The following is a 23678-nucleotide window of genomic DNA, read 5'->3' on the forward strand; positions in this document are numbered from 1 at the left end:
CTACCTGGACGTTCCATGCTGTACTCTGAGGGGCAGGACCAGGAGTGGAGTCCAAGTGGGTGTTTCTCCTGGAAGCGCTGCGTCGGGGGCAGGCAGCAAGGCAGGGGAGTGAGGCCAGGCTGCAGGGGCTCGGGCTGTGTCAAGTATCCCTTTCTAAGAAAACCACATCGGGAACAGGCTATGAAATGAAGTTCAGCCTAGAGCCGTACAGCTGCACACCCAAAATACAAAGGAGCTTCCCCAGATGACACAAGTATGCACAGGAAAGAAGGTTCCTGTGAAGGGGACACAGACACTGGGGTCCAGAGGCTAGAAAAGAAGAGCTGAAGGATGAGCACAGTCCATTCAGGCGGTCGTCACAGGAACCCGATTGAAGCCAGAGGTGCCAAGTCCACCAGGAGCGAATGCATCTTGAGCCTCTCAGGACCTGTCGGATACTTCGAGCCAAGCCAATACCAGAACATGCAGCCACACCAGCCTCTGGCTGACGGCCCAGGGCTGTGCCTGGTGTCCCTGCTCGCTGTGACCAGCGTCAGAACGAAGCATGGTGTTTGAAAACACAGACAGAAGTTGGAGTGATGGCACAGCGGTGCCCTGGAAGGAGAGCAGACCCAGGCTGACCAAGGCTCTGAGGGACACTTGGCAGACTCGCACGGTGGGTATGTCCATACCACAGGGGCCCTCAGACTGCCCAGCCAAAGCAACTGAGAATGGGTGGTCTCCCAAGGAAGGAGCCCCCGCCCTCACAGCACCACTGACTAGACACTTGAAGGAGGGTGCCCATGGAGCGGCCCACAGCCGGCGGGCCCCCAGGCCAGGGAATGTGCTTGAAGTCCTCAGGCCCTTCCGCTATCGCGGTCCTGACCTGCTCCGAGTCTGCTTCCTGGAGGAGGAGGAGGCGTCTGCTGCCTCGTGGGACATGTTTGTGAGGAGGCTGGGGAGCAAGCGAGAGACTTGGCACCCAGGACTTCTGCTGCCAGCCTCTGGACCCCAGCCTGGCCGGCGCCCAGCCTGCAGGGCCTGCTCCTTGCAGGGCACCTGGGGCCCTGCCCCCAACTCACCTTCCTCCGCGAGGTCTTTGTTAATGACCAGCTTTCCGTGTCTCAGGTAGTTCAGCACAGGCCCAAAGTAGGTGGGGTCTCTGTCGATTAAATAGGCACCTGTTTCATCCTACAAAGAACCAAACGGCAGTGTGAGTCCTGGACGAGGAAACAGGGCTCCACAGCTAAGCCAGAGCAAGGCCGCATGCAAAGGGCTCTACAGGCATGTGGGCCATGCCTGTAACCACAACCGGATCCACTGACAACACAGCAGGGAGCCCCGAGCGAGGCTCCATGCCCCTGCCACCTGCAGCCTCTACCCTGACCTGCCACCATCTCAGGTCTAAGCCCAGGGTCAGCTGTTTCTCTCATGATGAGCTCCCTTTATCTACTGAGGCAACTGGATCTGTAGGGACCTCTTTCCTCCAGCTCCAAAATGTCTGAGAAGTTCACCCTTTTCTCATTTTAGAAACCATCCCATGAGAGTGACCTAACACAGATTCTTCTGCATGGAATACTTCCTAAGGCTTGCTGATGCTGACGGTTTGACCTCTGAAGGACCCAAGACATGGGCCTCTGCAGCCAGGGCCTGCCCTTTGTTACTTCAGTGCTCGCTCCTCCCTGGGCAGATGCGCAGGACTGGGGGATGAGGGATGACCACCCAGGTCAGAGGCACGTGGAATGGAGCCTCATTTTCCACTGCAAGGTGCCCCCAGAGCTTCCCAGTGGTTGCTGACCACCAAGGAAGCCTCACCCTGTGGGCGGCAGTTCCCAGAGACCCAAAAGTTTACAAACAGACCATTGGAAGTGCTCCCCCGGACCTGGGTTGGCCCCGGTTCCTACCACAGGGATCGGGGGCCTTTCTGAGGGTTAGGGACCCTCACCACCCACTGGCAAATCTTCACAGTTGGCTCAAACCATAGCCGTCTCAATGGCCATCGCAGCCACGGCCAGGGAAGGTAGACACGCCCACCCAGGCACTGGGGTGGAGGCAGTCTCCACACAACGACACCACTACAGCGGAGCCCTGTAGAGGTCTGCACAGAGTTATGGGTGTCGGGGCTGTGACAGTGAAGGATGAAAGCCTCAGAGATCTAGCTGGCAGCACCTGTGTCCTGGGATCCCCCGGAGGCAGCTGATCCAACTGCTGTCAGGACACTGCGTCCGTGTCGGCCACATATCTGATATGGGTCTGCTGAATACGACCCACCCAGGTCTCCCTCCAGTGGGGCTGGTCCCTGGACCAATGGCGCCAGGGAGGGCAGCAGGTGCCGAGGCTGTCTGCTCTGAAAGAAGGTGACTCCGTAGGTCATCTGGAGAGTTGACGTGCCTCCCCGTCCAGAAGGAGGGCCTTGGCAGGCACGGCTGTGGCAAACACGGGAGCAGCTGGCCGGCTGAGGCCCCAAGAGGACAGTGTTAGGCATCTTTGCAGGGGGAGGCGGTGCGGTAGACACACCTGACCCTCTCCAATGTGGCATGCCCATGGGACACAGGGAGGCAGGAGGCGCCTTGGCCACGCAGCCATCGGCCATGTTAGAACTCTATTATTCATTCATGAGCATCAAATTCTGGAATTTGTATGGTAAAACCTGGTGGTTTCAAGGGCTTCTCTCCTAAGTCCACCACCAAAAAGCTATAAAAATCTGCTTCTCTTAGATCAAAGCAATTAGGGCTCTGGATGTGAGGGCCCTGGGACTGGGAGCCTCATTGGTCACAGGGCAGGCCCCGGGCACTGAGCCCAGCCTCCTGCACTGACAGGCCACCGCCAGCTCCCTCCTCGGGCTTCCTGTCTCCCAGAGCAGCATCCCAACCACACACTGCCCCCCACCTCACCCTCGTGTCCCACCCCACCCATCTACGGCAGCACTGGTCAGACACCATCCCACGGGCACTGCCTCCAGCCTGGCTCCCCAGCCTTTCCTCCTGACCCTACTGTTCTCCAAGCAAGGCCAAACGACCTTGCAGAACAGCTTCCAGAAGAATGATGCTTTGGCAGTCTGCCTGCTGGTGAAAAGGGCCACCATACCAAGGGGCCGAGGTCTCGAAAGAAAAGGATGGAGCTGCCACAACAAAAAATCAAGGGGCTCCCCACTGCCCACATATGAACAGAGCCAAACACATGACATTTGCACATCACCAAGCTCAGAATTATTCATCGACTCCCTGCTATCTTGACAGACAGCTGGCAGAAGGTCAAGAAGGAAAGATAAGATGAGGACAGGCTCATCTCCACCCTCAGGACACCCCAGAGAGTTCCCTCATCACACTGGGCAGAGGCCTCAGTTGGGTCAGACCACACCTCCATGGGCTCAAGGCCACACCTCTGACAAGCTGACAACTCAGCACTGGAAGCCGGTGGAGGAGGAAAAACAAGTTTATTGAGTGCCAACAGTATACTGAGCAGCACAATACACAAAGGTGACCCAGGCCTCCAAAGCCTGGAGGATACGAGGGACTGGGACAGAAAAGGAGGGAAGGGCAGGTGAGCTGATGAAAACGGCAGCGGCCAGCACGCTGGGGACCAGGGGAAGGGGCAGCCACCCAGGCGCAGAGGGAACGCAGACAGGGAGCCTGGACAGGACACTGGAGAGCTGCAGTGGAGCTGGACCCTGAAACATCCCTTGGCTGATGTGCTGAAGGAACGTCACCCTGGGTCTGGGCTCTCGGCTCAGAGTACACTGCACACAGGGCACTCCAGACACCGCCTGTGGGCTTCCCAAGGCCGGTTCAAGGCCCCTTCTTGGGGTACCTGAAGAGAGACCCTGCCAGCAGCGAAGACCTCGAACCCCAGGGGTGGGGCATCACTCTCCATCCCCATCCAGGAGAGACTGGAGACCCAGTGCCGAGGCTGGCAAGGGCACAAAACATCAGCTCAGGAGCAGCAGGCCACTGCTAGCCTTCCCATCACACTTGGCAGCCTCTGGTTCCCACTCATACCCAGTGCTCCAAGGCAAGCAGCCTGTTTGCCCAATTATCCAGCCGTCAAAGGGAGAGGCAGGCCTGTCCCTACACGGGGGTCCCCACCGTCATCCAATTCAGGAGCAGCTTTAAAGCAGCAGCCTCTCAGAGACCTCCAGAATAATGAGGCCAAGAGTTCAAGGCATTTGCTGCTAACCTGGCTGGGAGGCAAGGCGAGGGAAGAGCAAAGAGAACCCTGCTCACATCTCAAGGTGTGGAACCTCAGGCTCAGCATCCACCAACACAGGCTCCCACTGCAGTGTGTGGGCCCTGGTGCTGACCCTGAGGCCAAGTGAGGCGGTGGCCCACAGAGAAGCAGGCAGCACAACGACACAACAGCCAGCAGATAGCTGGCGCCTCAGAAATGGGAGTACAGAGCTGCAACGACAGGGGGAGCACGGAAGCCAAGCCATCTAGGCCCAGGCTCACACTCAGCTACTCAGAGGCCATCCTCTGCCTGTGACGAGCCAGCCTGTGCAGCCGATGAGCAGCGCTAAAGGAAGCTGGGGAGCGGCCTGCTCCACCGAGGCACAGCAGGGCTCTCTGGCCTGGTTTCCTCTTGCGGATTCGTTTTGACGGGATGGTTTCAGCAGGAAGCAAGGCCGAGAGACTCTGGGGTTAGGACAGGCCAGGCAGCAGTGCAGGGGGGTGGTACTCTCAGCACTGGGCTCCTCAGCAGGGAGATGTCAACTTCTACAAGTGCTGGGGGCCCTACACCAAAACCCCCAAATTCCACTGGGTTTTATCTTGGGCTACAGCCCAGACGACCACAGACTGACTCCCGTTTAGATGCACACAGGCAAGAGCTCTGTAAAAACCATGTCTCCGAGCACCTGCGCGTGAGCAGCGGGCTCCAGAGGCGTGGAGCATCGGTGAGGCTTGGCAGTGGGCAGGCACCCTCAGACATCGCTGCTGGACAAGCTGACCAGAGGGCGGCTGACACTAGTGCAGGGGCCTCAACATGTCACGTGCTTGTGTTGGTAATGGCCCTAGGGCCGACATCCTAAGGCAGAGATAAAGAAAAATATAGAACACAGAAAACACACAAAAAAACCCCAAATGCAGAAGTCTTATGCTCACTTATGCAAAAGCAGAGAGGACCATCTCAGTGGTATCTACACTAGCAACTGGGGGAACGAGCGAGGCACAGCTGCTGGCACGCTGCGCTCACCTCCTCCCTCAGTCCATCAGGCTGCAAGAGCAGGAGGGAGAGCCTTGGGATGGAGATTCAGTGCACCGGCTTCTAAAAGGCAGCAGGGACCAGACAAGACATTCACCCCGGCGGGATGGCAACACACGCGGGTCTCTCTTCCTCCTCCCTCCCTCTGTCCTTTGCTCAATTTATATAATAAGTGTGTGCTCCACTTACAGAGTGCTGAGGTTTGAGGCTTTTTATTTTTGTAAAAGAGCCAGAATTAAGACTGCTTTCTCAACAAATCTAGTGACCTCCCCCAACTTCTCAATGAATTAGTGTTTGACTTACTTGTGAAGTGCTGGCTTTAAAAATATACACCTACCCTAAGGGCATAAAAAAGGGAAAGGCTGGACTAGGCTCTTGAATGTTTAATGGACATGCAGGTCCACACACTACAGAGGTGGGGGAACAGGTGGAGTATGTGTGGGGAGGGACGGCTTGCTGACGCCCAGGTTGGCTGAATCCCACTTCAAGTGGGCCCAACGTCTGAGGCCAGAGCTGCTGGTTTCCAGGGGCAGTTTGAACCCTGCATCCCTGAGCCTGAGCTGCGGGGCCATCAATCCTGGGCGGGTGGCCACAGAGCTGATGCCCTGACCACAGCCAGGAGCACCATGCCCACAGCCATTTCTCTGAGAGGAGCCAGTGGGCAAAGGCAGGGCCCAGCCCACATCACATGCTCTCCCAGGAGATCCCTGACCTGCAGTCCCGAAAAGGAGGGAAGCAGAGAACACAATCCTGATTTGAAACCACCAAGCAAGCTCCACCCCATTGACTTCTTTCAGAGCCGCCCAGCATCCTCGGCCCACGCTGCTGGTACGGAAGCAATGCTCTGAGAGGTAATGCAGCAGTAAACAGCCCGAGACCAGGGCTCCCTGCCCACGCTGCGCACAGAAGTAAAACCCTGCCCTCACACCAAAGAGGAATCAAATCTGCTGTCCAGAGAGCCTCGTGGGTAAAGTGGGGGCCACGTGTCCCTAAGTGCCGGCCACTCCCCAATACAACCACGTGGTCTTGAAAACAGCAACCAGGAACAAGGGTCGAGAATGTCAGGCTCTCACGCAAGATTCTACATGGAAAATAATCCTGTGGACCCATCTTGCTCGGGCTCCGTGAGGTCTCCACAGAGCGTCTGCACTTGGCTCCTATAAACCACCCTCCCAATTTCCGCAAACAACTAGGAAGTGGGACATGACCACGTTGCAAGAGAAAAGGGACAGCCACTGGACACACGAAATCAAGAGCGTTGAGTGTCCTGAGCTAAATGGGAGATATATCCTCTCTGATTTCCCTATTGAAACCTAAATGCAAAAAGCATAGAATTTTCTGTGTACAAACATTTTGCTATCAACCTAATTAGAAATACTTAGCTTTCAGGGGCTGGCCCCGTGGCTGAGTGGTTAAGTTTGCGCGCTCCGCTGCAGGCAGCCCAGTGTTTCGTTGGTTCGAATCCTGGGCGTGGACATGGCACTGCTCATCAAACCACGCTGAGGCAGCGTCCCACATGCCACAACTAGAAGGACCCACAACGAAGAATATACAACTATGTACTGGGGGGCTTTGGGGAGAAAAAGGAAAGAAATAAAATCTTTAAAAAAAAAATACTTAGCTTTCAAGCTGAAATTATCCATTTTAAGTGACCATTTCAAATTTGCACATAAAACCTTCATCTCTGCCCTCTTTTCTGTTTTGTTTTCCAGTTTGTCAGATCCCTGACACAGAAGAGGCCCTAGACATCGCCAATTACAGAAGAGGAAACGGAGGCCCAGACACCAGAGGCTTGTCCAAGATGCCTGGGTGTGCAGAACAGCTGGGACCCCACATGGCAACTGTGCTACCTGTGCCCAGGAGCACCCACCAGTTCTGATTTCGTTTTCCCGGCAAGAGATGCCCTGTGTACACCCAGAGAGCTGACATACCCCCGGCACGCACGGGGAGAAAAGGAGAGGCCACGGGGAGCACGTGTCAGTCCTCCAGGTCACTCCGACCCTTGGCGCTGCTCCTGGCTACCTCCCTTGGAAACAAACCCCCTCAGATCCTGACCAGCACCCGGCTTGTGGGGCCCTGACCCCCAGGCTGAATCCTCAGCCCCAGACAGATGCCATTCAATGCAGTGTAGAAATGGAATACAGAATGACACACATGACTCAAACGGGCTCACCAGGAAGCAAACAGGAGCGGACTTGTGAAAGGACCCCCACAGGTGAGGCACCTGGGACTTCTCTTGGAACAAACGTGCTTCAGGGGCTGACCCAGTGGTGTAGTGGTTAAGTTCCTGCACTCCGCTTCGGCAGCCTGGGGTTCGCCAGTTCGGATCCTGGGCGTGGACCTAGCACCACTCATCAAGCCATGCTGTGGCAGCACCCCACACAGAGGAACTAGAAGGACTTATAACTAGGATATACAACTATGTGCTGGGGCTTTGGGGGAAGAAAACAACAACCTGCTTCAAATTCCCCTACGGTAGGCCCACCAAGCTCCGTGAATAAGCAGAGACGGTTCACAGGGACCCGTTCAGCTTGGCAGGACTGGGGCCCACTTAGAGCAGATGCTGCATGCACTGTGCACAGACTGAAGCAGGCACCCTGGGGCAAAGGGACAAGGTGGGCAGCATGCCATGGGTGGACCTGTGGCCCAAGAGCCACCTGTCCAGGTCACAGCTGCTATGAACATTTATGTCACGAGGCAAGAGGCCATCCATCTGCCCACAAGTCTCAGGTGCTTCCCTCCCCAGAGACATTCCATCTGTGGAGAGCCTGCACAGGAATCCCTACAGATGTCCCAGGCCTTATCCTGGTGGCGTGAGTGTTGTGCTGAACACAAAGCTGCTGGCATGAGCAAAAGAACTCGAGACGGAAGCAGACGGAAACATGATGGCCTGGGGCAGAAGTGCCCTAGGAACAATCCAGGGTCCTTGGTTGCAAACCCCCACGGTGGTTCTGCCAGCCTGGGGGTAAGGCCTCCTCAAGACTGGAGTCTCCAGTCCCCCGGGCGCCAGCCGCACAGCGCTGGCAGGTGGGACACTGCAGCCAGAACGTCCCACCAGGGGTTTACGCCTAGCCCAGTACTCCTATGAGGCACTGAGCCCTCTCCGCCAGCTGTCCCCACAGCCACCGCCCTGCTGGCTCCCAGGTGGCCTCTGCTCTCTTCCCACACTCAGCCCCACTGGCAGGTCCAGCGCAGAGCTCACTGCCCCCTCTCGCTGGGGCCGACGGGCAGGCCTGCAGCTCCTCTGCTCCCTCAGCCCCTGCCCTCCTCACCAAGCACAGTCTGACGCCCAGTGCTGCCTGCCTCCAAAAACCAACCTGTCAGCAGTGAGGGGCTGGCCCAGCTCATCACCTCCAGAACCATCTCCACCCAAGCCTGACTTGCAAAACCAGGCTGAGGCCCTGGAAGCCCAACTGCTGAGGAAACCAGAACCCACCAGAACACAGATGAAGGATAGAGAGTCTTGGCGCACACCGCCACTCGCACGCTGCCGGGACACCTGAGCCAGCCCAAGCACACAGGGGCTGGTGTTTGGACTCCGCAGCGCTGTCCTCCAGGCTCCAGGGCATCACATTTCGTGCAAGGAAACTTGTGTGCTGCCCAGGAAGCCAAGCCCTGAACTGGGAGCCAGCCTTCAGGGGCCTGTCCTAAGATCAGTCAGGAGCTCTGGGGGGAGTGTGAAGAGGCAGCTGGAGAAGCAAGGGAGACCAGGGGGCCCAGCTCCCTCACACAGAGCCACTCGCCAGCACCGTGAGGTATGCGGGGACTGAATGAGCATATGCAAGAGACAAACAGTAACAAAAACATGTTCTGAGGGGAGAAAGGAGCATTCTTGTACATTCTTTCCAAAAACACAGTGCAAAAGTGAAATAAAGACTATGAAGAGCCATCTCTATTTACTGCAATGACTGAGCACCAGGCACTGGGTGGGGGAGGTGTGACATTGATCATCTTCCTTAATTCTTACAACTCCTCTGTGACTAAGGCTCAAAGAGGTACATTAACTTACCCCAAGTCACACAGCAGGTTAAAGTGTGGGCGGAGTCAGTCAGGCCTGAGTCCAAAGTCTCAGACCTCGGCCATGGAAAATGCTCTCTCCCAGCCAATACCCACATCACACCAACTCCAGACAGAAATGTTCCAAGTGCTCTGCAGTCTGGGCAGAGCACCTGCCCAATTAAGGCCTGATGAGAGCACCAGTGCTCGAGGTGGCCTGCTGCCACCCTGGCCACGCAGACTCCTCCCTCGGTGCCAAACAGCATCAGCTCCTTTGAAGAACTCCGACTGCTGATCTGGAGCACCCTTGGAAAAGAGCCATGAGCACCCCCCAGGCGGAAACAGCCACAGACAACCCGGATGCAAGTGGGCATCTCTGTGTGCCCATAAAACTTTATTTGCAAAATTGGGCAGGTAGAACACAGTTTTTTGACTGCTGCTCTAAACCAAGACCAGTCACTGCCCTGCTGGACAAGGGCAACCAAAGGCTGCATGTGTGGTCAGTCGGCAGGAGGAAACACCCTGCAGCTGACAGCCATTTCCTCCCGGGCACCCTCAGATAGCTGACAGGGGACATCTGTGCCCTGGGCTTGTGTCTGAGGCCCTGCAACAAGCTCTTCTCACCAAAGGCAAGTCCATTCTCAGGACTTCCCGGCACTGACTCGTGGGCTGGCTCAGACCCGAGGGGCCTTCAAACCAGGTACCTGGTGAAGAGTTGACCACAGCATTCACTGAGCGCCAGCACCTGCTGCACTTGGGGGGAGGGTGCCCCCAGCACAAGAGGGGACCATTCGCTCAGGTCCTGAACAAACGACACTGTGTGGTCAGGGCTAAGAACATACTCAGAGCCACATCCTCAACGTGGTGTGAAATGAGACGACTAGAGTCCCGGGACACCACTCAGCCTCTGGCGGGCCAACACAGTGCTCTCACGGGCATGGGACAGTCGCAGGCATCCAGCACGTTAGCTTCTCACCTCCAACTTAGCCCCCCGGGACATAAGCTGCCGTTCCCACTCTAAGTAATCCCCACTTCTCTTGCCAAGGAGCTTAAAAGATCATGCTTCCACCCACAGCCCCATCACTTCACCCTGTCTGTAAAATTCCTTCCACTATCTTTCCAATCCTGAAACGCTTGCCAATGCCACGTACACTCGGAGTGAGCACAGGTGAAGAAGTGCAAGAGACATGTCATTAGAAGCACCCTGAAAGCCCCACCCCTCAAAGACCCCTCTGATGCCCCCACATCTGCAACCCTGACGCCAGGACAAGGGCCCTGTCAAGGGACAAAAGCTGAGCAACCTGCAGTTCCCTCCAGGCCTGGCTCGGCTGCAGAGACTGAACCACGCAAATCCTACTCAGTCTGAGTGGTTTCCAACCACCAAGTGGTAGCAACTTTCTGTTTCCCTTTAACTCCTAAAGCACCTCTGCACCAAAGCAGGGGCTGATTCAGCTCTAAACCAACTCTAACCTGTTCTCAGCAATGCCTATGAGCCAGGTACCATGGAACACAGACACATAACCAAATGAATCACACACCAAGTATTTACAAAGCACTTCCGGGAAAGAGCATTATACCTGGCCTGCCCCTAAAGCAACATGGGAGAGAAAAACGACCCAGGACAGCCGATGAGCAGATGCTGACATGAATAACGCAGACACAGCCCGCTGGAGGAGACCCCAGGAGGAAGTGAGAATTCACACTTGGGCTGTCTATAAAGAGAACTTCATGGCAGGAGCGCAGAGTCAGAACTTCAGACAAGAGGGTATGGGTTTGGGAGTTCGAAGCCTGGTGGGAGTAGGTCCCAGGTTCAGTCCTGAGACAGGGAACGTGAGGACTTAGGGAAAGGGGAACAAGTGGCAGCCCAGCTCCCCACCCTCCCTAACAACCAGTCTGTTGACTTCCTTAAAAGCACTCCTCCAGAAAGCATCCTGTAACTCCACCTCTCCCACACGGCTTCACTGATGGAGCTCCTGACCAGACACCCTGCGTTTAAGAGCAAGCTCCAGGCACTCTCCCAGTGAACTCCAAACCCATCAGGGTCCTGGTCTTCTGTTTCTTGGAAGTCCTCCTCCTTAAATTTCCCCACCCAACCCCAGGCACCACCTTCTGCAAGACCAGATGCTCAATAAACACTAGTCAAATGCCCAGCAGGAAATCTTCCACCAGGCTGGGCTTTTGGTCAGCCCTAGGAATATCTGCCAGGTATGCTTTCATTAATCTTAACTATAAGGTCACTGCTTGGGGATTTTTATATGTGAATCAACATCCTGTTTCTCTTCTACTGCGTAATTACTAGCGTCCCACTCCTCTGAACACCCCTTCCCCTCCATCCTCATCTTCAGACTCTTCACTCAGGGTTTCGTTATCTAGGAGTGAATCTCCGGGACATTCTTTTATCACAAATAAGGAGGGAGGGGCCGGCCTGGTGGCACAGAGGTTAAGTGCGCAGGTTCCACTTCTCAGCAGCCCGCGGTTCGCCAGTTTGGCTCCTGGGTGCGGACATGGCACCATGTGGCAAAAAGCCATGCTGTGGTAGGCGTCCCACGTATAAAGTAGAGGAAGAGGGGCATGGATGTTAGCTCAGGGCCAGTCTTCCTCAGCAAAAAGAGGAGGCTTGGCAGTAGTTAGCTCAGGGCTAATCTTCCTCAAAAAAAAAAAAAGAACAAATGAGGGAAAAAAATGAGAAGACCGAGCATCTTACACATTTTCTCATTTGAAGTAAACACTACTAACACGACTAACGCAAATGAGCATCACTCTTTCTGGCAAAATCACATTCTCTGTGACTAAAACTAACCCTTATTTACTATCAACTACTTTATGAGACAGAAACCATATCTGCTGCATTACCTTCAGGTTCTAAATGTCGGTTTTACAATCTGGAAATCAAATGTATTGAAGCGGATGCTGATGAAAAAGGCAGCTACAACGTAGATATATTCAGATAGATTAATCACTCTCTCCTAAAGGACTCCTATTACAGTAAAGCATAATTTTTTTGGTAGTCCTGAGACAGTAAAATAAAGAGATGAATCAACTTAACTGTGCAAGACATAGTTGATCAGCTCGGAATCAATTGTCTCAGTGCTGAATAGACACACATTGCCTGAAAACAACCCAACGGACAAGAACAAGTTAAAATCAGACTCAATATACAAGAGAAGAACACTTGAGTAGAAATAAAACTGAATAACCATTAGGACTCTGTTTAAAAAGAAAAACAAAACAGTGAAACATAGCCCCACGTTGGAAAAGGAAAATCAGAGCTGACAAAAGCCTATTTCTATCCTAGAGAGGACTGTCATTTTCTGAGAGGTCAATTCTCTAACAGTGGAAAGCTTGCTCAAATGAGCAATGGAAATGGCTGAGGGCTGGGGGCGGGGGGCGGGGGGGACCAGAGCACCAGCATCTCAAACTGTGATTTCTACCCACGATGGGTGGTTTTGTGGTAACTCAAAAGTTCTCATTTCCTGATCATAAGGCCAGTGCCACACTTAGGATGGTCTCCATCAGGGTTCTTAAACTTGAAGAGAGATGAGGATCTTTCTGGGAAGCCTTACACGTGGCAAATGGTGGGCTGGCAAGGCAAAAGGCCAAGTGCAATTATGTAGGCTCAACTGAAAGACCCAGGGAAGGTAAAACAAGGCTTGTGAACTGCCTCGGACAAATACAGGCAATAACACTTCTTCCAACAGAGCCTTTCCTGAGTTTCAATCCCATTTAGCTCCCAAGATGATACTCCTCAGTGATGCAAGTCTTGTAAAGTAAAGGTAACGACCAAAATAGTCTCTATTCCCATCCGTACAACAGTGTGAGCTTTAAACTTGACGAAAGACAAGGTGCAAACTAACCTAGAAATTCCTATCCTTTTGCCAGGGCAGTAGGAAAACTAGGCAAATCAGAAAGGGGATTGAAAAAGATTTCCTACATGGCCCTTCCTTGACACCGCTAAGCCACCCCTTAATATGAGCAACATTCCCTTTGAACAATCATTCTACGGACGGCACCCTCTGAGAGCGCGGACTGGGTGCGTGTTGTGGCTGAAAACGACGGAGTGCCAACTGTCTAAACGCAAGTCACTGGCAAAGGCAGGTCACCCGTGAAACCCCCCACATCAACGGTAACTCAACCGTCCGGAAAGCGAAAAGACGAGAAGAGTGCCAGGGTTCTCCGACTCCGGAGCCAATGGGGCACCGGCGGGGAGAGAAGGTGTGCAACACCAGAGGCCAAAGAACCTAGGGAGGAGAAGAAAGTAGACCCACAGCAAAGTCCGGGCTCGGGGAAACCTCCTCCGCCGAAGAGCAAAGAGGGAGAGAAAGAGAAGCCTCGAGGTGGGGTGGCCGGGTATCCTCGAGGGCGGCGGGCGCCAGGGCGCCATCCCCTCCTTCCCGGCCCGGGCAGGGAGTCGGGGGCTCGGGTCGAGCTGTGGCAGGGAGCGCCGCGCTCGGAGCCCGGGCAGGGCGGTCTCCTGGCGCGGACAGGGGTTGCGGCTGGCCCGCGCGGCCCTCACCTTGTCCGAGTCCAGGTCGGGGTCGGCCTGGCACAAACGGTACAGGAAGGATTTCGGGTCCCGGCACAGCGTCTGCCGGGTGGTGAGGAAGTAGGTGCCCCCGACGTTGAGCCGGACCCACTTGGACACGCTGCCGGGCCGCTGGGCCAGGGCGCCGAGCCCCGCGCTGCAGCGGCGGCATAGGCCGCCCCCCAGCCCCGCCCCGAGGCCGCCCGGGGCCGGCGGCATCAGCTCGCAGTGGTTCTCCGCCATGATCCCAGCAAGCCCCGCCACAGCGCCCCTCCACCGGAAGCGTCCGGCCTTTAATACAGTCCTTCGCGCTCTGTCCCGCCCACGGGCCGGCGTCACGCGAGAGGCGGAAGTTCCGGTCCGGAAAAGCGGCCGGCCATGCCCCCTTCCGGTCGGGACCCGGCGCGGCGTGGTCTGGGAGTGCCGACGCGGGCGGACAGCGCGGCGCCCGGCGACAGGCTCGAAAGGAGCTCGCCGGCCTCCGCCCTGCGCGTGCGGTGCGCGGACGCCGGGTTCCCGGCCCTGAATCCAAGTCTCGACCATGCCCCGACCCGCGCCCCCGGCGAAAGGAAGAGCGACTAGCGAGTGTCTACACTCTACATGCTTTTTTTATTATAAGACTACCGAGCATACGTGGAAAATTCATCATCCTGTAACTACATCTAAAGCACAAATATTTGAAAAAAAGAGAATAAACATATTCATTAAATTATATGATTAAATCATTGACCAAATAGAAAATTTATATAATAAAGCCAGAAAAAAAGTTGTAAAATATAGTTTACAATAATTATTCACATTCAAGGCTGTACATCAATACATACAACAACGTGGCCCCGAACATGAATTCAATCCAAATAATTCATATATTAGATTTTAAATAACACAGACTGAACTAGAGGCCAACAATAGCCAGCAAATAACCTTATATAAGAATAAAAATACAAAAGTGTATATTCTAATATCATTGCATTATTTGTTTTCATAAGTTTTTTAAATTTTTGCTTTGCCTGTACATCACAGTTACAGCTACAGACCAGGTAGAGAATATTACACATGTTCTAACTGACTGCCACCAACCTGAAAGACAGCTAACATACTATTTATTGACTCATCCTATTTTGTTGTTAAGGAACAGCTACAGCAGCTCTAAATACTGCAAGGATTTAATTTGCCAACGTCCAATCAAACTTATGATCACGATAGAGACTTTTCACCAGCAAAATGGCCCCTATTCTTCAGCCAGACAGGTTAGACCAGGGTGGATTACACAGCTAAAAAAAGGTTTGCCTTTTGTAAAAAGTTCTCTGTGCACAAAGTTTGGTGTTTCCTCATACTGAAGAAATGAGTTACGGGGAAAATTCAGGTCATTCAGTTGTCCACCACAGCTGTCTGAGCTACAGACAAAACTGCCCTTTGCTGGAACAGCTTCCTCCCCAGACCAGTTTTCCACAGGCAGCCTGTGCCCCTCAGAGGCTCTGGGATTGCCTCCTGCCCTGATTTAAGGTACTTGCCATGTAGGCTGCCTAAAAGCCAAGGGCCACATCCACTTGAGTCGCCATCAGTTCATGTTAGGTTTGGATATGAAAAGAAGCAATGTGGAAAAACAGGTATATGGCAAACTCTCCAAGAATAGTACCTTCGCCACACCCTCCCAGCGGCTGCAGCCTCTGCGTCTGGGCAGTGAGCACCCCGCAGTCTGTAGACCTGCCAGGGAGAGAGGCTCGGGTATCAGAGGAAGGCAGGAGACCTAATTCTGCACAATTCAGCCATATCTCTGGCAGAGTCAAGTGGCACTGAGCATGGCACGAAGGAAAATCTCTCATGCATGTTTCCCCTCAGAATCAATGGACCCCAAACTAAAGTGGAGAAATTAAGAATGAAACCAAATTTGGATGGTCTGGACTGGAAGACAACTAGGCAACCTGCAACCCTGTGGGCGAGAAGAGGGGAGAAGCCCTTAAACCCACAGCAGCCAGGACACACTCTGCAGTGAGAAACCTGGCCACAGGACAGGCAGACTGTATGAAAAAGCCTGGCCACAGGACAGTCACATTCTAGTGAAAAAGCCTGGCTATTGGCTCTACCAAACCGCTCAGACACTCTGACAGAGTCCCACGACTTGAAGAGCATGGGGACAAATAACATTTCTCTGAAACCCAATTGTCTACGTGGTTTCTTTTTCAAGTACAGCCTTTGCTCTTTTACTGATTCCAAATAGCTCAATGTACTTTCTGAGTCTATGAACTTAACTACAAATCATCCAAAAAGCATGTGGCAAGGTCAGTTCAACACTTTTTATCTCTGCTGACTGTGCAGATGCAAATTCAGTACCATTGTGGACACAAAGTACAAGATTCTGAAAATACTACCAAGCACTTGAAAGCCACAGCAGCAGGGATGGGAAGGTAACTAACATGCAAGCATAACCAGATCCTTTCAATGAAAATAAATTGGCTTTTGGAAAAATCTGTCACAAAGGAACTGCGGTAATGACATCATTTTAGCATTAAAAAAAAAAAAGACCAGTCTTATTCAAACATTCTTTGTGTTCCACACAGCTTACCGGAAGTAGATTTGTTCAGAATCTGTAGGACACAAATAAGGAAGTTCTGTACTAGAACTCTGAGCATCTAAGCATCAGATCAAGACAGAGGAAGAGAGATTAATACCACCTTTAAAACTAACAAACTCTTTGACCCAAAAATACCACTTCTAGAAACTGGGGGCAGGGGGGATCAGAGTCAAAAATCAAAGATTTATAAGGATATTCATTGCAGCATTATTTAAATAGTGAAAAATCAGAAACCATCTAAATGTTTTACAACAGGGAAATGGTCAGATAAATTATGATAAAATGTATAGCCATTAAACTACAATAATTAAAAACAATGTTTTTGAATCATTGTTCATGACATGGGGAAATGCTTAAGACAAAATGTTAAGTGAAAAAAGCTAGATGCAAAATGGTGTATGTTGTATGTTCCCAATTTAGTTTAAAAAGGAAACCACTGTTTGTGAAGGGGGGCGGGGGGCAGGCTATACACCAAAATGTTCACAGGGGTCTTTTCTGGGTGGTGAGCCTGCAGTTGATTTTTTCACAAAGCAAATGTTTTAAGAAAGTACAGAGTCACCTGGAGCCCCCTGTGCTGGCACCCTGCCATGGGGGTGTGTGTTGGGGGGGGGGGGCGTCTGTGCCATGGACCATCACCTGCAATTCCTTCAGGCCTGGGCCACAAATACCAAAGAGTAGCCTTAGGGGGCTGGAGTAGGTGTGGTTCCCACCATCTTCGGCATGACCCCATCTTTCTCAAAGCAAGTCTCTAACAAGCCTCTGGAGAGTCACCGTTCAGAATGACAGGCATGCTGTGGTGCCAATCACAAGGTGGGGCTCTGTGCTCCACACGGAGCTGCCCACCACCCCGGTCAGGTTCACAGAAAGACGGAAGGAAATCACCCCCAACCAAAGCCAGCTTCCTCAAGTTCCCAGAGAGCGGCAAGGCACAGTGGGCTATCCGTGCAGGTGGAGACCATAGCCTTCCTGACCATGCTCCCTCCCCTCCATGCCACACGGGATGTGATCCTCTCTGCTTGGCGGGGGCTTGGTGTGGCCTTTACACTTGTCCTTGCCCTCTCTCAGGAAGACACATGGCACCTGGACCTATTAAACAGGGCGTTTTCTTTCTCGCCTTGGATAAATCCACATTTATATTTCCATATGTCTATGTATGCACACAGACTGACACCTACGTCCACATCTTAGAATGTAAGGCACCTGCACGCTGGGACGATGGCTCTAAGGATGAGCTGGATAAAACTAAAGTCGACAGGAGCAAGCACAGGGTAAGAAAGAGTATGTATGGGCCTAAAAAAAAAAAAAAAGAAAAAGGAGGACTCTGAGTGAGCAGAGAAAGGTGACCTACAGAGAAGGGCTCAGCTGTCACTGGCTCAGGCAAGGGCAGTCACTTCAGCTCCGTCAGCTGCTAGCTCAGCCCTGAACCCCTTATTCTCTGGTTTTGCAGGTTAAGATGGAGCTTGTCGGTTAAGCCCAGGAGGTAGTGGCGCTATCCAGAGGGAAGAATGCGATGCAAGATTCATCTCTCCCCGAGCAGCCCCGCTGAGTGCTCTTGTTAAAGCCAAATACGAGCTCTGCTTGTTTCCCTGTGACCAGACACCTAGGAAGACACTGTGCAAGAGTGGCTTCCAAACTGCACACCCAGACACGGATGTTCTGAGGAGGGTGAACTATAAACACGGGGAGTAAGCCTGAAATCGAACTCCTGAAAGAAAGGGACGAGCGAGACTCACTTTGTGAAAAGCAGGTGAGCACAGGTAAGCCTTTTCAAAAGCAAGGAGGAGGAAAGAGGGAGCCTGACTTCTGACCACATGCCCAGGGCAACGCTCTGGTCTCTGGGACACCCCCAGGCCAGGCACGCCCCCAATACCTTGGCACCCCCACAGACACACACACACACACACACACTCTCCCCCTCGGCCGGCCCCTCGTGTAGCTCTTACAGAGCCAGAGGACAAGGCCTAAGCAGAAAGCACTGGCAAACTTGGCTACCACCTCTGCTCCCATCCAGACCCCTCTCACTGCCAAGCACAATGGGATCCCCCACATCTGAACTTTTTCCCCAGTTTAAGGAGAGCCGCTCTTATCACTAAAGTTTGAGAAAGACACCTTTCCTCTCAACTTGGACCACTGGTCACCCAGGGTGACGGCTGATTCATTCAACATAGGAGATGGGGAGCAGAGAAGAAGTCAGGAGGAATCTCTTCTTGTGAGCCTTTTGCTGGTGCCTTTGTGAAAGTCTAAAAGAAATGGCAAAGTTGTTCATCCCCAAGGGACAGAGACATGTCTGTGAGCAGCTCGTGGGTGGTGCCTGCTCCTCTCCCACTTGGGACCGAGGACAGCCCTCCAGGGCCAACCTGGGCAGGAGAGGGGTGGCTGAGCCCCACCAGACCGACAGGAGCTCTCTGTCTGGGAAATAGCAGCAGAGAAAAATTAAAGGACTAGTGAATCCTGGACTGTGTGAGGACACAGCAGGGCACTGCCTCTAAAGGGAAAGGAAGCCAGCCTGAAACTGGAGAAGAGAAGGCTGGGGCACGCGGCTCAGTGTGGTGTTCCTGCCCCTCCTGCAAGGTGAGTAACACTTTTTTTCCAGGCAAAGCCCTGGAAACATGAGAAGGCTTCTAGATTTTCACTGTAGAGATGTAAAAATGCTCTGAGTTAGGTTACAAGAACATTCAGTCACAACACGCACAAGGGTATGTGTGACGGCCGGGAGCCTGCACTCCTCTGTGCCACCTGGATGTGACTGAGTACCGTCCAATTTGCTGAAACCAGGGGTCTCTCAGCCCCTAGGTAATCAATCAATGAATCAGTGGGAGGCCTGCACAATTCACCTTTTAAATAAACTCGCAGGAGGGGCCCACCAGGCCCAGTCTGCCCTGCTGCCTGGCCTCACATGGGACCGGGCAGAGCCCTGTCTCCAGCAGCAACTGGGTGCTAACTGGGCCCCCTTCTGACAGTGCTCCTTGTAGACATGCGCTTGGTTTCCAGCCATGGAGGACAACACTGCTCAGCAGGATGATAAATGTGAACACTTTGCTGGCACCCTCCAAATTCAGCAGCGGCTCCGTATTTCACCTTGACAACCTGTTCTGCTTCTCACCTCCTGGAGCCTGCCTGGCAGAAGCAACATGTGAAGTACTTGCAGACACACAGCAAGAACCACAGAAATCCCACAGCCAGAGCTACTCGAGGAGGTAAGCAACGGGCCTACAGGGGCACGGGGATGGGCCATAAACTAGGGACACAAGAAAAGGAGCACAAGGAGAAAAGCCAAGACCCCCCTCAATGTATGGAGCCCGGGGGCCACCCCCAGCAGAGGCACACACAGCTCCCTGTTGAGCAGTTCCATGAGAATACAGGGGCAGAATGAGCCCAGAGACACGCCTCATCCCCTCAGCCACAGCAGGCCCAGCAGGTGAGCAGGGTGTGTGGTGGAGAGCTGGTGACTCGACTCTGTCCACTAGTCTACTAGGCCGGGCAGGAATGGGGCAGACGTGCACGGCGCTGCGTCCCCACAGCAAGGGAGCACGGGAAGCCTCCACAGAGCACAGAGAGCAAGCAAAGCGACCCTGAATTCCTTTTCATTATTGGTTTTGTTCTTCGTGTGGTTGGGTATTTTTTTCTTCTTTTCTTTTAAATAAAAAAGCTGCAAGGTTCCGCTGTCTGCGTCCCCCTTGAGATGGCTGGCAGGTGGTCTGGAAGCGTCCCGATGGCGGCGAGCCGCGCTGGGGCACGTGTCCTGGCAGCGAGTGCAGCAGCTCTGGGCGTGTCACTGCACAGCGGCATCTGGGTGGCTCTGGTATCTGTGCCTCCACACCTCCTGGATCTTTTTGCACCATTTGTGAGCATTCCCGCTCGGGTCCATCAGGTAATATGTCCTGTTTGGCTGCAGAGACAGAAACCGTTTAATGTTCTCAAGGGAGTCCCACCAAGACCAGCACCTCAACTTGTCGGTGAGAAACCATAAAAAGAAACTGCCGTCCTACTGCAGCCACTGCAAATACCTTCTGGAAGCATGTGAGCACGTGGCTTTTTCTCCTCCCACATATGTGCAGAGATTAAATATGCAAGGTGATGACCGACAGATCCCTTCAGATACCCTTGAACTAAAAAACAAGCACAGGTGTCTCCTGTCCCAACTCAGGACTAAGCTGTGAACTCGGGGCCCCTGGGACATGGGAAAGGGGGAGACAATCACCTGGAGGCCAGCTGCCCCTTAGGCCACAGCACTTTGCTGCTTTGATTGGAGGCACAAAGGCCTCCGACTGCCCTGCAGAGGAGAACCCATAGGGACAAACTCACCGTGTGGACAAAGAAGGTTTTAAAATTCTTGGCCTCTGGTCGGAGTTCTTGTGACCATGGAATTTCACCTTTCAGGACTTTGTTGACAGGATCAACATAATATAAGTGTGGCCCTTCTGTGAGTAGTAACTGTCGTCGTCGTGCAAATAAACCCTGATGCAAAAAAAACAAAGACCCTGCTTGCCAAGGGTCTTGCATGCTGACAGCACTTTCTGCTGCCTCAGAACCTGGACCGTCAGATTAGCTCAGGCACAGGGACCACCGCCAGCCACCTGTCCACTCACCTCAGACAAAGGTGTGCACACCTCATCCCCCCCGTGGACCCAGCCACTCCTCAGGTCAGAGAATGAGGAAGCACTGACTGCCTGGTCTACCTCGCCTTGGGCACTGAATCCTAACACCCCATCTGGGGCATCTCTGCTTTGGCTGTCACATACGGAGGCAGCAGCAGTGCTCGGCAGCAAACCTGAGGCCTGCACACCAGCACAAGTCCCTGCCGCTGAGCAACTCCCACAGGCCTGCCACACAGTCAGGCCCCCCCGCATCTCGTGCCCTCTGCTCCTCCGTCACGGAGGCGCTCACTCGCTGACCATGCACTGTGGGTGAGGCTGAGCATGGCCAGGAATGGAGACCAGGAGCCTGAGCTTAGAAAGGCCCACATCAACAGACGGAGAACATTTGCAGAGTCCAGTTTTTGACACAATCCACTTAATCCATAAAACATAGTAAGTAATTTCCAGAACAATTCTGATGAAGTAATAGATGACTTGCTGGGATATCAGACAGAGCCTCTGCGACTGGACAGAAACCTTGACATGGGTGAACCCAACCTCATGGAGACGTGAGAACATGGCTCCCGAGTCAAAAGTGAGAGGCTGTATTTCTATTTGGCCACGGCCTAACCGTGTGGTTTCAATCAGGTTCCCCTGAACGGCTGAAATCTTCCTTAACTATAAAATCTAGAGATGATCTCTAAAAGGGAACAAGATGAAGGATGCTATGTGCAACAAGTTATAGCAGGAGCCCAGGAAGCCCTGATCCTGAGTCAGAACCGGGACGGAGATGCAGACCCGACGCACAGGAGGGAGCAGCAGGAATCTGACTTACCTTTCGCTTATCTACTGGACCCATTTTTAGTATTAAATTATTTTCTACAAACTGATGCCTATAAAAAGAAGAAAACAAGAATGAGACACGCACATGAGAGTCAGTGACAGAAATTCTCCAAACTCCTCCCTTCAGAACAAAGTTCCTGACGGCATTTGTGAACTTTGTTTGAATCAAGCCTCTCCCTTCACAGATCCACACCCACTTCAGTACCACAAGGAAACTCCAAATCTAACTTGGTATGCAAGCACCCACTGCTCTATAGAATTTGCAATTGTATTTGGACCAGGGTATACAGACACCAGAAATAGCGCCTGCCATCACCTCTCGGTTGGCAGTGTTCACACAACAAAGAAAACGCAGAGGGGAGATGGTGCTGCAGACCTGAGCCCGTAACACATGTCCTTGTTACTTTAAACAAAGCTAGGGCAAGACGCAAAATCTCACCAAAAGGGTGGAGGCTGCTGGGAGTCAACCCCAGGACGCAGACTGCCGATCCTAAGTTACCTCCCCAAGCTGGGAGCCCCAGTTCAGTGCTCAGAAACAACTGAGCAGCCCAGAATTACAAGTCCCTAAAAGACCCAAGTGGGACTTGGTTTAAGAACATCTTATCTGGCGTTTCTACCATAGTAATAAAGTACTTTTATTCAAATATAGCAGGAATTTGGAAGAGAAAGCTTCAAATACAGGTTTTGGTTTGATACACATTGTTAGCAAGTATACTCCACTTTGCTTACTAGGAGTTTAAAAGAGGCTGTTTTAATGTCTACAGGTTGTCTCTTTTGGTGAAAGCTAACAGTTACTGGCTTATGCTCTGTCTGATCTTACTGAAATTTCTAATCTGAGGTTCTGCTGTAGAAACAGAATGTTTTAGATTTCAAAAAACCATAAGACGGCTGTCTCCTCAAACAGTGATCATTTTACCATGTAATTTTCTGAGCACATCCACATGCTTCCCTGGCTCCTTGCGGGACCTACTGCACATGTAGGACTGGCCAAGCTGGTGGAATCATGTTCCCCTACTCCAGCTCACCTAGCCCCAAGGTCTGCCCAGCCTAACCCAACGAGACCAACGCCCACTCCTAGCCCCGAGTAAACTAATGCAGGCTCATGTGGATTTTGAAATCAACTAAGGAGAATTATAACAAAAAAAGTGCTGTGACCTATATGAGGAAAGGGGCAATACTTTGCTCTCAGAGGTATTTTATATTTTATTTTTTTATTTTTTGGTGAGGAAGATTGGCCCTGAGCTAATATCTGTTGCCAACTTTTCTCTTTTTGCTTGAGAAAGATGGTCCCTGAGATAGCATCTGTGCCAGTCTTCCTCTACTCTGTATGTGGGACACCGCCACAGCATGGCCTGATGAGTGGTATGTAGGTCCACTCCTGGAATCTGAACCTGTAAACCCCAGGCTGCCAAAGTGGAGTGCGAGAACTTAACCACTACACGACTGGGCCAGCCTCACTCTCAGAGGTATTTTAAAACCAACCAAACAAACAAAAACAAGACTTGAAACAAAGAGAAAAAAATTAAGGAAATTTTTGAAAAGGAAATATAATGAGGATCTACTGTGGCACAGAAATAGATGGATAAAACAGTGGAGCCAAACACAAAGCTTCTCCTAACAAACAGGCCCTATTAAGTGAGTATTCAATGTGTAGTGATGACTCCCAAGTCAATAAGAAGACAACTTTAATTAAATTACATGGGGGGTATGGTGGGGGCGGGGGGTCCAATTTAAGCCCAGGCTGGTGAAAGATCTCACCACCAACTCTTCAGTTAGCCAGCCTGCTGGGCACCAGGCTGATGGCACTAGATTGCCAGAGCAGCCTGCCAGACAGGCAAGGAAGGAAAGGCCTCATAGTGTCTCTGCAGCTTCAGGTGGATTAACACGAGAGACAGTGTAAAACATTAAATCAAACAAGAGAAGAACTCGAACAAAAAGAGAAGGGGATATTTGCCTGGGTGGGAGGGGTTACTTTCTAAACTGAAAA

At 52.5% G+C, this 23678-nt stretch overlaps 2 protein-coding genes across 12 annotated transcripts in view; both read right to left on the reverse strand.

Annotated features, from left to right (window-relative positions):
- Positions 1–14252, reverse strand: part of KCTD5 (potassium channel tetramerization domain containing 5) — a 29486-nt gene extending 15234 nt beyond the window's left edge. Inside the window, exons 1-2 of one of the 3 annotated variants that reach the window (XM_014833063.3) lie at positions 13688–14239; positions 1062–1170 (exon numbers count right to left, since the gene is read on the reverse strand). In XM_014833063.3, coding sequence (XP_014688549.2) covers positions 1062–1170; positions 13688–14239 — 661 coding nt within the window. Of the gene's footprint in view, positions 1–1061; positions 1171–13687 lie in introns of all 3 variants that reach the window. The other 2 variants (XM_014833062.3, XM_014833061.3) reach the window with 2 other exon arrangements.
- A 5583-nt stretch (positions 14253–19835) lies between these two features.
- PDPK1 (3-phosphoinositide dependent protein kinase 1) overlaps positions 19836–23678 on the reverse strand; it is a 74253-nt gene continuing 70410 nt past the window's right edge. For 7 of the 9 annotated variants that reach the window (XM_044747285.2, XM_044747277.2, XM_044747279.2 and 4 more), the window contains 3 exons: positions 21684–21741; positions 20577–20729; positions 19876–20160 (listed from right to left, as the gene is read on the reverse strand). In XM_044747285.2, the coding sequence (XP_044603220.1) occupies positions 20044–20160; positions 20577–20729; positions 21684–21741 (328 nt within the window). In that variant the 3' untranslated portion in view covers positions 19876–20043. Of the gene's footprint in view, positions 20161–20576; positions 20730–21683; positions 21742–23678 lie in introns of all 9 variants that reach the window. The other 2 variants (XM_044747284.2, XM_070485167.1) reach the window with 2 other exon arrangements.

Source organism: Equus asinus, chromosome 14, assembly GCF_041296235.1.
Source record: "Equus asinus isolate D_3611 breed Donkey chromosome 14, EquAss-T2T_v2, whole genome shotgun sequence".
NCBI classification, from domain to species: domain Eukaryota; kingdom Metazoa; phylum Chordata; class Mammalia; order Perissodactyla; family Equidae; genus Equus; species Equus asinus.